Here is a 15,924-nt window from a genome sequence, read left to right as displayed (position 1 = left end):
TGTGCTTGACCAGAAACACTCCACTTGGACAGTAAAGAGTAAAGCTAGATTATTAGCTTCTGCCAATACCTTCTGGAAACAAGAAACCCCTTGGAAATGCATGCATAAATGCTCTCAGTTACTTGCCCTGGTTCACATGCTAACAGGATTGAGACTGCCAAAGCACAAGAGATTCCATTATTAAAAAACCAGACAGTGATTCTGACTTTTGTTTCCTTGGTTTATATATCAAAATGCTATTTAATATACAACAATACATAATCTACAGAGCAGAGACTTAAGGCCAGACATGAGTACTACAACCACTAGATTACAAAATTCTATTCCTTTCAGTTTTTGTTAGCATTTTTAACCTAGGCTTTTTAATTGCTAATAACTCGGTGTATCGAAGTAGTTCCTAAAGAACAACTAAGAGTGGGATCCCTCTGTAGGAGAAACAACAGAGATCACCCAGAATAGTAATGCATCTGTTTGGTGTCCAGCAGAAGGGGAACTTGGCTCACAAAAAAGGATCCCCAGTGCTGTATTAGCACAAAAAGTAAACCAAGCACTACACTAGATCACTAATACAGAACAGCATGCAGCTGAGAGTATGCTGTTTTACACGCAATAAAAGCAAAGCCAGATAAAGGCTTTACTTCTGGAATGAAGGCAGTTATGCACCACACTTCTGGTACAACTCTTGGCTCAAAAAAAAGTAATTAATAAGCAGTCTCCTTAAAGGTGTTCCCACTATTCAGACTGGGGTCACTTGCCTATAAGAACCTAATAAGAAGTACCACTATAACTAGTTTTAAGATTACCCTCATATTCAGCTGAAAATCAGTATCATGTTTATGTTCCCCCTTTTTACTGGCTTAGAAAGATATGCATGTAACAACTTTCTTGCATAAAATAAGTTTTAGTTCCTATGTTTAAAACATTTCAGTCCTAATAAACTATCCACTCTGGTAGTGATTCCCAAACTACAGTCCTTAGCTTAAGTCCACTAGCTTGCAGCTAATCACATTAAACAACAAAACATGTGCCCAGCAACTGAAGCAATAGGGAAGTCAGGAAGCTGAAAATAATCTGTTACTCCAAACTTTTGGCAAATATTACTTTATAACACAGATTTCACAGTTACTAACTTGTTGAATTAATTTAATTGCAGTGAATGATTAAATTATTCACAATAAAAGTTCTTCCTTTTTAAAAATAATTTGTCTTGTATTTTGGCATGCTATTAACACCTTCCATACGGGACAGATGCTTAGCAATCTTACAAGTCTGAAAACAAAACAGCCTGAACAAAAGTGCAAAATGTCTCTACCATGAAATGGTTTGGGTTGGAAACGATCTTAAAGATGATCTAGTTCCAACTTCCCTGCTATGGGCAAGGACACCTTTCACTAGACCAGGTTGCTCAAAGCCCCATCCAAACTGGTTTCTTCTATTACTGATTTTGTAATAAACATCAATTAAAGCCTTAGGGAGTCTAGTAACTGCTTTCTAAAAATGTGGTCTTGATGAACTCTCACATTCATATCCTCCTAATAGTTATTACTGCTTTTCTGCTGATCCTCAGAACTAAGATCAACCTAACTTGACAAAATTATTCACTGACAATACTAGATTTCAAACGAGAGAGCACTGTAAAAATAAAAAAATCCCACACGTATGCTTTAATTAAAAAGCAAGCAGTATCCAAAAAATTAAATAGGTTTTAGGAATCACATTAATGTAGGTGTTGACAGGTAAGTATTAAAAAGCAATTATCATTGAGCTTATCTGACACTAACAAAAAGATTGAAAAGAAATTATCAAAAAGCTAATTTGAGGATAACAAAAACATTGGTCAGGTGATGGGATAGATCTCTTCCTGGAAATTAACAAACAGGGAATGCCACATTCATGGGGAAAGGGACAACCATCTATGTAAGAAGAAAAATCTGTCTACAAAAGTTGTGATGGAGGTACTCCAAATAACTTGTTACACATGAGCTCCTACTATCATGCTGTGGGTGAAAGAAATGAAGCCATTACTGTGTCAATTTGAATGAATCCCACTGAATGGGGATCCCCATTCAAAGTCACAGAACCAGGCAACTCACCGAAGCATTTTGAGCTCCTGGGCAGCCTTCAGAATTATCTCATGCTGTCTTTGGCTAAGGACCATCACTCCTCCCAAGGACTGGTCAGAGTCCAGGTTTGAATCTGCTCCCAGCATATCACAGGAATGTGAAGGTGGAGGAAGGGATGAATCTGAGTGGTCATCCAGAGACCGCAGTCTCTCTCCATCATCTGGATACCACCTATCCGACAACCGTTCCCTCTCCCAGTCAGTCCTTTCAGGAAGGTAGTCTTGCTTTTCCCGCCATGTGTCGTATCTCTCTGGATACTCTCGAATCCTAAGCTCCCCCCTGTCTCGGAGATCTCTGTCATAATGATCTCTGTTCCTATCCTCCCTCCACCTATCTTCACGATACCTGTCCAGAGGTGGAAGAGGTGGTAATGGTGGTAGTGGAGGGATATCCAGGTCACAATTACCCATTTCTCTGTCATGCATAGCTCTCATGTCCCAGTCTCTATCCCATTCTCTGTCTAAATCTTGATCATAAATATCTGAGGATCTTCCAGTTCTATCTAGATCTCTCTCTAGTTCCCTTTCTCTTGGCCTTTTCCAGTCATCCCACCATGAATCTCGTCTGTCATGATCAGATGATAAAGGAGGTAGTGGTGGCAGAGGAGACAATGGAGGCAGTGAATGGTGGGATTGCAACCTGTCATCTCTGTCATATGCATCTACAGAATCATCCTGATAATCAGAGTTGTGATCTCTCCAGTATTGTTCTCTTTCCCAGTCATCCAATTGCTCATGCTCCAAAGAAGGGTCATCTTGACTATCTAAAGGAAATTCTTCTTGCATTCTATCATCTTCATGACCCCAAGAACCCCTGAATGTTTCATCTCGATGGTATGGAGGCAATTCATCAGGGTCATCTCCTAGGTGAAGGGGTTTACCCATATTGCCTGTTTCAGGTCTTCCTGCTTCCCTCTCATGGCTACCTCCCCTCCTGATAGGACACCTCTCACGGCTACCTGCCCGCCTGCCCAGGCCCCTCTCACGGCTACCTGCTCGCCTCATGGGGACTCTCTCCCGGCTACCTGCACGCCTGACGGGGACCCTTTCCCGGCTACCCGCCCCCCGCATGGGCTCTCTTTCCCGGCTACAAGCCTGCCTGACCGGGCCTCTCTCCCGGCTTCCTGCCCGTCCCCTGTCCCAGCTGCCTGTCCGTCCAGCTAGCTCTCTGTCTCGGCTAGAGAATACCCTCTCATGACTATCTGACCGTCCACCCGGGCCCCTCTCTCGGCTGCCTGACCTTCCATCTGGCATCCTCTCTCGGCTGCCTGACTGTCCATCTGGCATTCTCTCCCTGCTGTCTGCTCTCCTGAACATTCCCCTGCCACGGATGGATGCCTGCCTAGCCTGCCCTCTGCCTCTGTATACATATCCTCTGCCACAGCCATCGTCCATCCTGCCCATTCCCCAACCACTGTCCATCCTTCCCATTCCCCGGCCACCATCCATCCTTCCCATGCCCCTGCCACGGCCCATTCCCCAGCCACGGCCATCCCCCTGCCCTCTGCCACGGCCCCTTCCTCTGCTTACTGGTCCCTTGCCTCTATCTTCATGCATAAATGGCCCTTTCCCTCTGCCTTCTGGTCCAGGTAAGCCCTGGGTGCTATCTGAAGCAGTCAATTGGCCATCTGGTGAATCCAAATCCTCATTTCCTGTTACAGGTGTTACAGTATTCTGGTTCTGAGCAGGTGAAGTAGGTGCCTTTGACTCTTCTACTTGCTGGTTAGGATCATGTGAACTCCATGTCCACTTTTTAGGAGGGTCTGAAATAGTTTCTTTGACTTCAGGTTTGGATGGTTCCTGTTGAGTGTCTGTCAGGTCCTCATTTGGCTCAATGGGACCTGCAGTCTGTGCATCGGGAGTAGACTGTGTTCTGCTTACAGTCTGTTGATCACCAGCTGTGTCTGTAAAAGGTTCTTTGTTTTCTGACTCTGACTCTGTCTGTGCCTGCTGCTGCTGCTGCTGTCCCACGTGAGGCCTGGGCCCCATCCACCGTGGGCCACTAGGTCGGGAACCATGTCCATGTGATGCATTTGTTGAAGTATAAAATTGTCCCGCTGGTCCTCGCGGGATAGACCCCCATCTACTTGAAGACTGTCCATCTGTATTCTGCCTGTCAAAACGTGACCTGTATCCTTCTGAGCGCTGAGAGTCAAAACGAGGTCCTCTCTGTCTTGAGCCTTCAAACTTGTCATATCCTCTTCCTCGGCATCCATCAAATCTATAGATGACACAATAGCAATTTTATTCAAATGAACACGTCATATTAAAATCCTATAGATTCATTTTATACAAAGTCCAAACATGTCCAAAGTCTAGTTGTTTGGATGTTTGGGATTCATATTCGTACATCACTGGATGGGTCAGGAAGGCCAAAGCATGGCTGGAGCTGAGCTTTGCAAGGGATACAAAGAGTTACAAGAAGGGCTTCTATAGGTATGTCAGCCAGAAAAGAATGGTCAAAGAAAGTGGACCCCTTGGACAAAGACAACTGGTAAACTAGTAACAATGGATGAGGAGAAAGCTGAAGTACTCAACAACATTTTTTGTCTCAGATTTCACCAGCAACCCTATACCTCTTGAGTGGATGGACTGCAAGACAGACTAGGGGAGCAAAGTCACTCCCATTATAAGAGAAGATCAGGTTCATGATGACCTGAGGAACCTGAATACATCTAAGTCTATGGGACCTGATGAGACACATCTCAGAAGCCAGAGGGAATTGACTACTGTAGTTGCCAAGTCACTCTCCATGATATTTGAAAAATCGTGGCAGTCAGGTAAAGTCCCTGGTGACTGGGAAAACATTGCATCCATTTTTAAAAAGAGTAGAAAGAAGACCCTGAGAACTACTGACCTGTCAGTCTCACCTCTGTGCCTGGGAAGATCCTCCTAGAAGCTATGCTAAGGCACACAGAGGACAGGGAGATCATTGGAGACAGCCAGCACAGCTTCACCAAGGGCAAGTCCTGCCTGACCAACCCAGTGGCCTTCAATGATGACTAAGGGATAAAGGAAGAACTGTGGATGTCATCTATCTGGACTTCTTTAAGGCCTTTGGCATGGACCCCCCCCTTCAGTCTAAATTGGAGAGATATGGATTTGAGGGGTGGGACTGTTCGGTAGATGAGGAATAGGCTGGATGGTCACATCTACAGCATAGCTGTCAATGGTTTAATGTCCAGATGGAGACAAGGGAAAGTGGTGTCCCTCAAGAGGTCTGTATTGAGACCAGTACTGTTTAATATCTTCATCAGTGACATAGACAGTGGCATTGAGTTCACATCCAGCAAATCTGGAGATGAAACCAAGCTAAGTGGTGCAGGTGACATGCCTGAGGGACAGAATGTCACCCAGAGGGGCCTGGACAAGTTTGAGAAGTGGGCCAATGGTAATCTCACATGGCCACGTTCAAGTCCCTGCACCTGGGTCAGGGCAGCCCCTGGTATCAATGCAGACTGGGTGATGAAGGGATTGAGAGCAGCTCTGCTGAAAAGGACTTGAGAGTGCTGGTGGATGAAAAGTTGGAAGTGAACAGAAAACGTGTTCTCTCAGCCTAGAAAGCCAACCGCATCCTGTGCCTATCACAGCACATCACTGAGCTCAAAATCAATGCACATACAGGACATGCACTAGCAAGTAATGAAAACAGTCTGTTCAGAACTGTACATTCAAGAAATCCCCATGACCAGAAACAACACTTTTTAAAAACCCTCAGGAGGTAGAAAATGATTAATTTATAAAAAATTAATTTATACCGCTAGCAATTCACAAATTATTATTCATGAGTGATCACTTATTCATGAGTTCACTTCAAAGAGAAGGGAAATAATGACGAAGATATTATTGTAAAGTCTAGCAGAGTATGCAAAGATAGAAATGATTGAACAGAACACCACTGTTCTTTGACTCAGGAGGCATCCCATCAACCCATCTTGAACTAATGATCAGACAGAATAGATGTTGTTTTTGCAATCTGATATCACATCAAGTATTAAAGAAAACCATTCCAAAACCAAGATCTTGGATTAAATCATATAGCAGGTAAAAAAAAAAAATCACATAAAAGACACACAGAACACTGTATTTTAGAATAGCTTTACATTAAAGCCGTAGGCCATCCATCTGACAAAATGAAAATTTACATTTTAACAAAACTGTATCTTACCAAAAGATAAAGACAGCACCTTTAAAACCAAGATTATCACAATATAATACAAAAGAAAAAGTGACAAAGAATCCTGATGCTAGGATCCTAAGGCTCAAATCTTCATTTCTTTCCTTCTCTCTCTCGCTTATAATTGTCTGAAGGCTAAGTAATGCTACATATGTAGAAAACCACTGATTTGTACTTAAGACAAGCACTGCCTCCTTATCAAACAACCATTTGGAAAAGTGCACTGAATAGGACACTAACATAGCTGCAAAACACACCAGAAGTTCAAGTACTGGTGAACAGCTTTGAATTTTCATTTCTTTCTGCAATAAGTGTTGGATTACAAACAAAGAGTACTTTTTATCGTTTCTAAAAATAAGTAGCATCTAAATTGTCAGTAATTTGCTATGTTTATATATTCAACCAAATACATAACTGAATCCCTTTCACAACATCGACATTAAAGTGCTACCATATATAGCAACACCTTAAAAACAATCCTTCGATGTTTTTTGCTCCAGATTTTCCTAAACTGTGTTCCAAGTACCACAGATAAAATGATGGGAATATAGATCACTTTTCATGTGGTATCACTCTTTCAAGTGTGAATTATCATCTTCAAACTAAGGACAGCAAAAGACATATCCAATATTTAAAACAGCTTTCCTATTTTCAAAAAAGGAGTACTGCGTTTCTGGGAATTAAAAGGGTGCAGCATCCTCAAGCACTTTACCAGAAAAAAAGTGCAACGTACTCTAGATAATACTGAGGTGAAAGACATCTATATATCCTTGCTTTAAAAAGGTAAATACAGAGAACATGGTGTACATATATTAAAAACAAAACTTCCACCAAATAAATACACACACTTCACACAACCTCAGGAAAATTTGAGAATAGGATATATGTTTCATTTCTTAATACATCACTGAACATCTTGTAGCCTGGAACAAGTATAAATCAACAAAAACATCCTTACCTAGGGCCTCTGGGGCCTTCAAAACGTGCTGATCTAGGAGGATCTGGAAGCAATCCACCTGACCTCACTGGTTTATCCTGCACAACAGATGTGTGTGTTGAAGACACTGCAGAAGTGCCTTTCAGTTCCCCACATCCTTGCTCAGATGAAACAGATACAGTTTGTTTACTAAGATGAACTTGAGACTTTCCGTGGTCTGATGAGCTAAAGGATGAACTTGCTTGAGAATGATAAGGTGAGTAGACAGTTGAACTAGCTATTTTTGATGCATAGGTACCAGGGGTGGGAAGCAGAGCTGGCCTTGGTGTCTCAGAAGATTGACTACTTTGAGAACTGGATCCTGAAGGGACAGAGGAATTGGACAACTGAGAAACAGAAGAGAGAGGTGGGGGAACCAGTGGAGGTGTAGTTGAAGGTAAAGTTGGAGGCATAACAGGAATGCCACCTTGACCAGTTTGAGAATATGGAATAAATGGAGGTGGCAGGGAAACATTTGCAGGATACTGATTCTTCAGATTTTGGAGTGAGGTCACTTTCTCCTGCAGGTGGGACTGAGTGACCTTCATCTGTTCATCCCACGCTTTCCACTGTTTCTCATACTCCTGAAGCTGATCTTTGTGAGGGTAGGTTTGAAGCTGATGCTGCCACTGTTGGTTCATTGATCGTTCCCAATCTTTATGAAGCTGCTGGAATTGTTTTTGCTGTGCCTCATAATGCCGCAGTTGCATGTCCACTGACATTGTCTGCAATGAGAACACAAGAATAGCTTCATAATACCATCTTAGTTACTTTCAGAGTCACATATTTCAGTATCACTTGTAATATCACAATTTCAGACTTGAGCAGAAGCTTGAGGAAGAACTACACTGAAACAAAAGCAAACACCAACTGTGATGCCTAAAGTCATTGTCACAATTTATACATTTTATGACTAGAGGACATCTGTGTATAAGAGATTTTAACAGGACAGCTGAAAAAAAGCAATAAGCTGCATTATTACTGAATTCTAACAATGGCTAAAGCCCAAATTAATCTTCACATGTATACACGGTATGTGGTTATTTCTCAAGGTTTCAGCTTCTGCTATTAACCTGCTTAGAGTTGCCTCAGCTGTCAGCAACTATTTTTCTCTAAGCCTTTGCCAGATCTTCTTATTTGCACAGTGAAGCTTCTTTCAAAGAGGTCTGTCTTTCATTATGTGTAGATAACCTAATATTCATGGTTTGATCTTGTCTGAGATTTTTAAAGTTTACCTGAACAGTTTTTTTTTTTAAAGTAGACAGCCCAAACTACAAAGAAATACATAATGTACAAACTCCACCAACCCAGCAAAAGCTGACTCAACTCTCTAATACAGTAATCAACTTCTACTTAAAAGCTTAAAGGTTGCAACACTAGTATAATCATCCAAATTTGTTAAGACATTTTATTTTATTTCACTGATTATTTGAGTAAAAAATAATGTCAGATAGTGATTTTCTTAATTATTTTACTGCATATTTTTGGCATCTATATTTATCATTGTACATATTTATTTTTGTACTAGTCGATGTTGCAAAAAAGAGCAGCTACCAAACTACTCTTGCAATCATCTATTTACCTGACCTTTCTGAATTGTTTCTCCGGCAGTAAAATGTTCAAAGCTAAGTAAATTCAATATTATGTTTAGCTTTCCTCCTTTATCACCCAGGTATGTCCGAAAAATTTTATGACAAGTGTGAAGTCTTGTACTTCTCATCCTACTGAAGCTTCATCACCATTAATCAATTCTTTTTTCCTTTTGAAGTTGAGTGACATTAGGAAAAGGGGATATAAACAACTACCCAAGCAGAAAAAGTAGCTAGACAAATGGGTCAAGCATCACAAATTATTCAACTATTTATTTTTCAGCAGACCATGAGTGCTAGGTCACCCAGGAAGTATATCCCGGGTGATATGTCCTTAGTGTCTCACCTCTAAGTGTGGAGGCTGTTGCATGACCTGTTGATACTGCTGTACTATCTGCTGCAGCTGAGCATGCTTCTGCATTATTCTCTGATACTGAAATCCAACCCGGTGATGGGGGTGCTGCTGCCACTGAGCTGCTGCTGCTTGCAACTGCTGCAATCTCAAATCTTCCTCAGGGTCATCAGGAGGTTCAATATTGAGCTAGAGAAAAAGGCAAATACTATAAATAAGAGAAAGTTGCTTCTGTCAGAAGAAAAACACGCTTGGTCCCTACATAGTTTACAGGAACTTTAACGCTGTTCCTCATTTTATTACTCTGTATTTCAGTGTTCTGGTAACCCAAAACAGCTGACTTTTTTTTCAGCTTCTGGAAGACTGATTTTTATTTCATCTTTTCCTAATGTGAACAGTCTAATCTAAAGGTTAGGCTGAGACAATTAAGTTATTCATACATAAAGAAACTACCTAAAGGAAAGAGATTAATGAAAATCTGTTACTCACAGCAAATGTAATGAGAAAACAGTGGTTTTTCATGATGAGGTAAAGTAACTCTGAGTGCATTATTTTTTTCCACTTTGTAGGAGCCCACATACTGTAAGTTAAAGTGGAGCACATACAGCAGGGTAATTTACTACCCTACAGTAATTTGTTCAAATATCAATCATGACCTTCACCCATTGTACAGTAACTTTTATTAAGCATGCTGACAAAAATACTCTGTGCAAAATTCTTGGCTTTCAGGCAAACTATTAACACGCAGAAAGAAGGGGAACCAAAACTCACAAACTACTAGAGAAGAATTAAGAAATACTGTCTTAAACATAGCACCTACTCATCAGTAAATCAGGTACTCATCTACTGAGTACCTGATTTTGCACTTAGGTATCACAAAGTGTTTCTCATGGACAAAGATGACAATGTTGGGGAAGGTGCGAGGGACTCAAGCTCAGACTTCCTTGCTGTATGTATGGGTGATTATATAAGTCTATATACAAGGAGTACATTTTTATTTTTTAATTGGTAGAGTGTTACCAATTTTTTTTAAGATTGCCTTACCATATTTACTTACTGTTACGAAGTATACATGAGAATGTGATGGCATTATTTTCTTGGGTTTTTGACCCATCTGTGATTACAAAATGGAGTGGCATCACTTTACAAAGTCTACCTGAGTTTCAGTGGATGTAAGAGAAGACTCATCTTCTTTGGAAGCTGGAGGCAAGGATTCATTAAGTGGAGGAGGTTCAGACTGCTGATTTGAAGCACCCATTTTCCCTTCTTCAGACTTTGCTCTCTGCTCAGATGCATCCTTCAATACTGGACTTTTCATCTGCTGCTGTCCCTGAGCATGGGCTTTTGCCCTTTGCTGCAGGCTAAGCAGGTGCTGCTGGTACCAGTATTGCTGCTGTTCCTATAACAGATGTAAATTTTCTAAGACAGTTTTCACAAGAAAAACAAAGGAAAATAATTCATGATAGTCAGTAGAATCATACTGTAAAAAAGCTTTTAAAACTGTTTGGAGGAAAAACTCACTTCTTCAGCAACATTATTGCAATGGATGTCAGAAGATCAAATCAAATTCAGATACCACTACGTAAGGTATAGAGCCCACAGCAGAATTTACTTACCACCTCAATAGTTATTCTATAACTACAGCAAACAATAATAACAAAAAGCTAGAAGATAGGCAATAATAAGCCAAATTACTACAGACATATTATAAATACCATATTTATTACTTTTAGTGCTTTTTATATCTAAGATACTTAGTATGAGACTAACTTAGATAAAATGAAGGAGAAATGGAGGACAAGTAGAGAAGAGAAGGATGAACAGAGAACATAGACATCAAGTAGACCGAAAATGACAGCTGAGAAATTGTGGTGGTGATGTTTGAATAAAGGCTATGAAAATGAACAAGTACAATCAGAACCAGTATATAGTGAGGTTTGTGTATCATCTGAATTCTCATTAATCCCGATTCATTCAATAGCTGAAAATATATATAGATATGGTTGCACCCAAAAATAGGATTTTAATATATTTAAGATATAATTAAGTTTTCAGTTTTAAATATTTCTGGGTAGAATTAGAGTACTCAAGACAGATAACAGTAGCTTCAAAGAAAAGTAAGCTGCCACCAACATAAAGAAAAAAAGACTAAAGATTAGTATCTCAGCACTTAAGCAGTGGTCCATCTTAAAGAGACCAAAGTAGGAACAGTCCTATATGTCTTCCAATATGAGAAATATCAGGCATCCAATGACTAGCAGGACACATGTAATAGGCAGCACTTCACCTGCCACCAAAGTCCCTGCCAAAGACCACTGCAAGGGCTAAAATTTTGTGGATTCATAGTTCCATAAGCTCATAGAAGAAAAATCTACATACTCTAAAAATGAAACCACCATTTGCAGATAAGGTAGCTCCTGCATTTTAGGGAAGCATTGCTATACACTTGATTTTTAAGTTGTTCTCTTAGCCTCTGCTTTTAGTCACTGTCAAAGACAGAATGATAAAATACTGTATTTTTTGGTCTGACCTAGTCCAAGCATTCCTGTGCTCTTATCTCAACTCTACCACCTCTGAGAATCTGTGCTCTACATCTTTTATATCTTCTGTTATTCCCTTCCACTCAAAATTGCACAGTTAAGAAAATACACCTATATAAAGGCCAGTCAGAAATAAAAAAGAATCCAAAAGATGCAGGTATTTTAAAATGTAAGTGTGACAACAACAAAGTGGTAGCTGTTGTCTGATGAGATTTCTCAAAACTGAAACAATCTGCTCATCTTATAACAGGTTTAAAAGAAGTACAACCTTTCTCTGAAATCCTAACTTCATACTCAAATCAGGCACGATGTTCTCCATTAGTAGTAAACACAAATATAGAGCTGTATTTTTTAAAAAATATTTCTGTAAATCTGTAACTTGGAAATGAGGTCAATGAAAGGAGAGCCTATGCTCCACAGACTTTAAGTTGATCCTGAAATTACTCCTGCCAAGAATCTTTTTAACAAGAATATGACTGAAGAGCTGTCATGGCTTTGGGTGGAAGATGTGCATTCACACTCCAGCATGGACTCTCTCAGAAATCTTCAATAACTTGCTGAAATAAGTGCAACTTACAACATGAGGAAGGAGCATACTTTCCCAGCTATATAAAAGCTGATTAAATTATCCGTCTCAAAAGGTACAAGGTACTATAAAGTGATTTTCCATCATGGTGATAGATGCTGTACTTGGTGAGCACATGTTCTACTGCCACAGAATTGTCATCTCCACAGATCTATTTTGTTTCCTCTTCATTCTACCAACTCAACAAAGGGCTAGAACTCATAATATGACCTGGTGTTCCCACAAAGAGCTATGACAATATTGTTAGCTATTTTTTGCAGTAGATGAAGTCAGTGACACACATATTACAGATTCTATCTGAAAAGCACAAGAAAAGTGAAAAGGAAGATTCTTACAGCTTAGTCTGAGCAAAACAAAAGTGCTAATGTAGAAAATTTTGATGATGAAGAGTTCAGTTATTTGAGTGCTTACCTCCTCACAATGATCGCCATTCTTCAAGTCCAATTACAATCCTTAAGCCCAAGGAAAACATCAGCACCAACATACACCCTTTTCCATCATCGGCTGACCGAGAGACTAGGTCTGTTGCACTTTACAGGAACACTGAAACCAGCAGTATCAGCTCATGACCACAGGACATACCACCTAAAACATCAAAGCCCACACCAAAAGACTACTCCAAAATTAACTTAGCTGACCCTAGGCTACAACATAACACCTATTTTGGGGGACACTTGGTCCTCTTCTGGTATAGACAGCAAAAGAATGGTTTAGTGCCCTTTATAAAACTAAAGGAGTTGTTTAAAGAGTGCAGCATTCTGCTGAATGGTGATCTGGTAAAGCTACGGTAGCTTTAACAGATGTAGAGAAATGCATATTTATGGGTACAGATGCACCCACACATATTTGGTTACTACTGGAGTGCACTAGGAAGAGCACTGCCAGCAGGTTGAGGAAGGTGATCCTGCCCCTCTACTCAGCACTGGTGAGGCCACATCCGGAGTACTGTGTCTGGGGTCCCACTACAAGAGAGCCATGGAGCTCCTGGAGTGGGCGCAGCAGAGGGCAACAAAGATGATTAAGGGACTGGAGCATCTCTCTTACAATGAAAGGCTGAGGGAGCTGGGCCTGTTCAGCCTTGAGAAGAGACAACTGAAAGGGGACCTCACCCATGTCTACAAGTATCTGAAGGGAGGGTGTCAAGAGGAAGGATGCAGGCTCTTCTCGGTGGTGCCAAGCAACAGAACAAGAGGCAATGGGAGAAACTGAAGCACAGAAGTTTCACCCGAACATGAAGAAGAACTTCTTTACTGCAAAGGTGACCATGAACTGGAACAGATTGGCCAGAGAGGTTGTGGAGTCTCCCTCAATGGAGCTATTCAAGAACTGTCTGGACACAATCCTGTGCCATGTGCTCTAGGATGACCCTGCTTGAGCAGGGAGGTTGGACCAGATGACCCACTGTGGTCCCCTTCCTTACCCAGTCTATGATACTGTAAATAAACAGCAGAATACAGTATCCAATTATCAAATGGAACATTAATGAAATATCACAGGTACCTTAACTAGACTTGACAAAAGATGCATCTGATTGTAGAGAAACACAAGAATTCAGCAATTTAATCCAACTACACACCCATGCAAAAAGCTACGCTAAACTCACTATACTGTTGAGGAAAAGAGCAGTATCTTAGACAGGAAAGGAAAACAATAAAACACTACCTCATGGCAAATTGCATAACATTTTTTCAGTTAAGAGAAAAACACTGATCTATTTGTCTGCAGCCACTGTTACTGTGGGATGAGAACAGAAAGAATTGCTTTTAATTGCCAGTTTAAAAAAAGGCCTAATAGGGTATTATAAATGACAAATTACACTATTTCTCTACTTGGCTTTTAAGGTCATCAACAAGAAAGCATCACTAGGCTTTGCTTTTTCCTATTCCTATTGTGTAAGGACTTGTTACTCATTTTACAGCCGAAGATAGCCAAAATCGTATCTATCTGTTACAATAAATTTGTGACCAGAAAAGTACCATATTCCTTTTGAATTAACTGAATTGTGCAGGAGAGCAAACAAACTACTCAAGATAGAAGCTGTCTGTGTATTCATTTACCAGACAATGTAAACTTCAGCAGTGTTCTACTGCTTCTGTGTGCATCACAATAACGCATTACTTGCAACTCTTCTGGAGAGTGTTTACTGTTCTATCATTGAGCTCCATAATGTAAGAAGTCAGCAAACTGCCTCAATACCAAATTAACACCACTTTCTACATCTGATTTCTCAAGATTCTGGGTTTGTCATTAAAAAATTTAGTAAGTCTCATTGTTATCACTGTAAAAGATTAACTAGTACTGTCCAGAACCTTCGTAAAATTAAGTTAAATGAACTCAAAGCACCACATTGCTAGGCAGTAATTTGTTATATGGTGCAAATGTAAAAATGCAATTAAAAAGGTATCCCAGCAACTGACAAATTTAAAGTTTCAGTGACTTCAATATGATGTGATGGGATTTTTGCAAACTTAGCTTCAATTCAGAATCCTAAGACCAATTTCCCCAAAATAGATGTCTTTTAAACTTTATTAAAGTAATTCTAAAGTAGGCACTTCAGCTTTGTTCTTGCAGCTGGATCTCTGCAAGACAACTCTAAAACCACACAGAAGCCTTGGTGATGAGCCTGACCCATGTACATAGCCGAGGGCCTCAACACGTGTGTCTCCCTGTGCATGCTTAACCTTAAACCACTGGATTGTCCCTGACAATGCAGATGAACAGTCCCATCAAGCTCGCTGGAACTGTTCTCATTTAGGAAGTGAAGCATACAAACATTTTGCAGGCATGTTGGACCTAGTGTAGGCATAAAAAGCATTAATATTTTCCACCCCAAAAGCATTTCAGAACATTTCCCTCCAATGCCCTGCACAATTTCATACTAGAAGATCAAGTACATGTAGCACAAAATGTGAATCTAAGTAGATGGCAACTATGTACTGCAACAGAAACACTTTTGCAACTTTAACTATGTGTGGTAGGATTAAACCAGTCACAATTCTACATTGATCACACAAACAACTGAAATACTACACCTTCGAAAAACTAAATGAAGAGATCATTGAAGATAAATGACACTTATCCTGCAACGTGCAACAAGCAAACAGACTGCTGTTGTCACAACTGGCCGAACGAAGTCATCAGGGGTTACCTGCAGGTCGCTCACATGCTATACTTTGGAACACAATTCTCCAAAGACCAACACACCCCCCTAAATTCAGCCGGGATTTACACTTTCGCTGAAACAACTCAATAGCTCTTGAAAAATGACCATTTGTACATCCCAGCAACCACCACTGGATAAAGAAGCACTTATGCAGCTTCCCGATCCGTGCCATTCCCAGACTCCCACGGGTTGCGTCCAAACCCTCTAAGTATTATGCAAATGCGGTATGTTTATTAACCGCCCTTACTCGGAGACCTTTGCTACGCCCCGTACCCGTTCATCGCCGCCGCTGCCCTGGCGACCCCCCGCTGCCAGCCGGGCCGCCTTACCTGGGGGGTCATGGTGGAGGGGTCTGGCTGCTCCGTGCCACCGCCCTCCTTGGAGGCACCCTGCGCGGCCTCCGGCTGGGCAGCGGCGGG

At 40.8% G+C, this 15,924-nt stretch overlaps 1 protein-coding gene across 1 annotated transcript in view; it reads right to left on the bottom strand.

The window, feature by feature from the left end:
- The window catches only part of YLPM1 (YLP motif containing 1), a 35,746-nt gene extending 19,828 nt beyond the window's left edge, over positions 1–15,918 (bottom strand). Inside the window, exons 1-5 of the mRNA XM_018082693.2 lie at positions 15,835–15,918; positions 10,373–10,615; positions 9,211–9,405; positions 7,258–8,000; positions 2,094–4,343 (exon numbers count right to left, since the gene is read on the bottom strand). Coding sequence (XP_017938182.2) covers positions 2,094–4,343; positions 7,258–8,000; positions 9,211–9,405; positions 10,373–10,615; positions 15,835–15,846 — 3,443 coding nt within the window. The 5' untranslated portion in view covers positions 15,847–15,918. The remainder of the gene's footprint in view (positions 1–2,093; positions 4,344–7,257; positions 8,001–9,210; positions 9,406–10,372; positions 10,616–15,834) is intronic.
- Between the last annotated feature and the right edge of the window lie 6 nt (positions 15,919–15,924).

The sequence above is a fragment of the Manacus vitellinus genome, unplaced genomic scaffold (genome assembly GCF_001715985.3).
Source record: "Manacus vitellinus isolate BGI_N305 unplaced genomic scaffold, ASM171598v3 scaffold_6_pilon, whole genome shotgun sequence".
Taxonomy (NCBI): Eukaryota; Metazoa; Chordata; class Aves; order Passeriformes; family Pipridae; genus Manacus; species Manacus vitellinus.
This window is presented reverse-complemented; position numbering and strand designations above follow the sequence as displayed.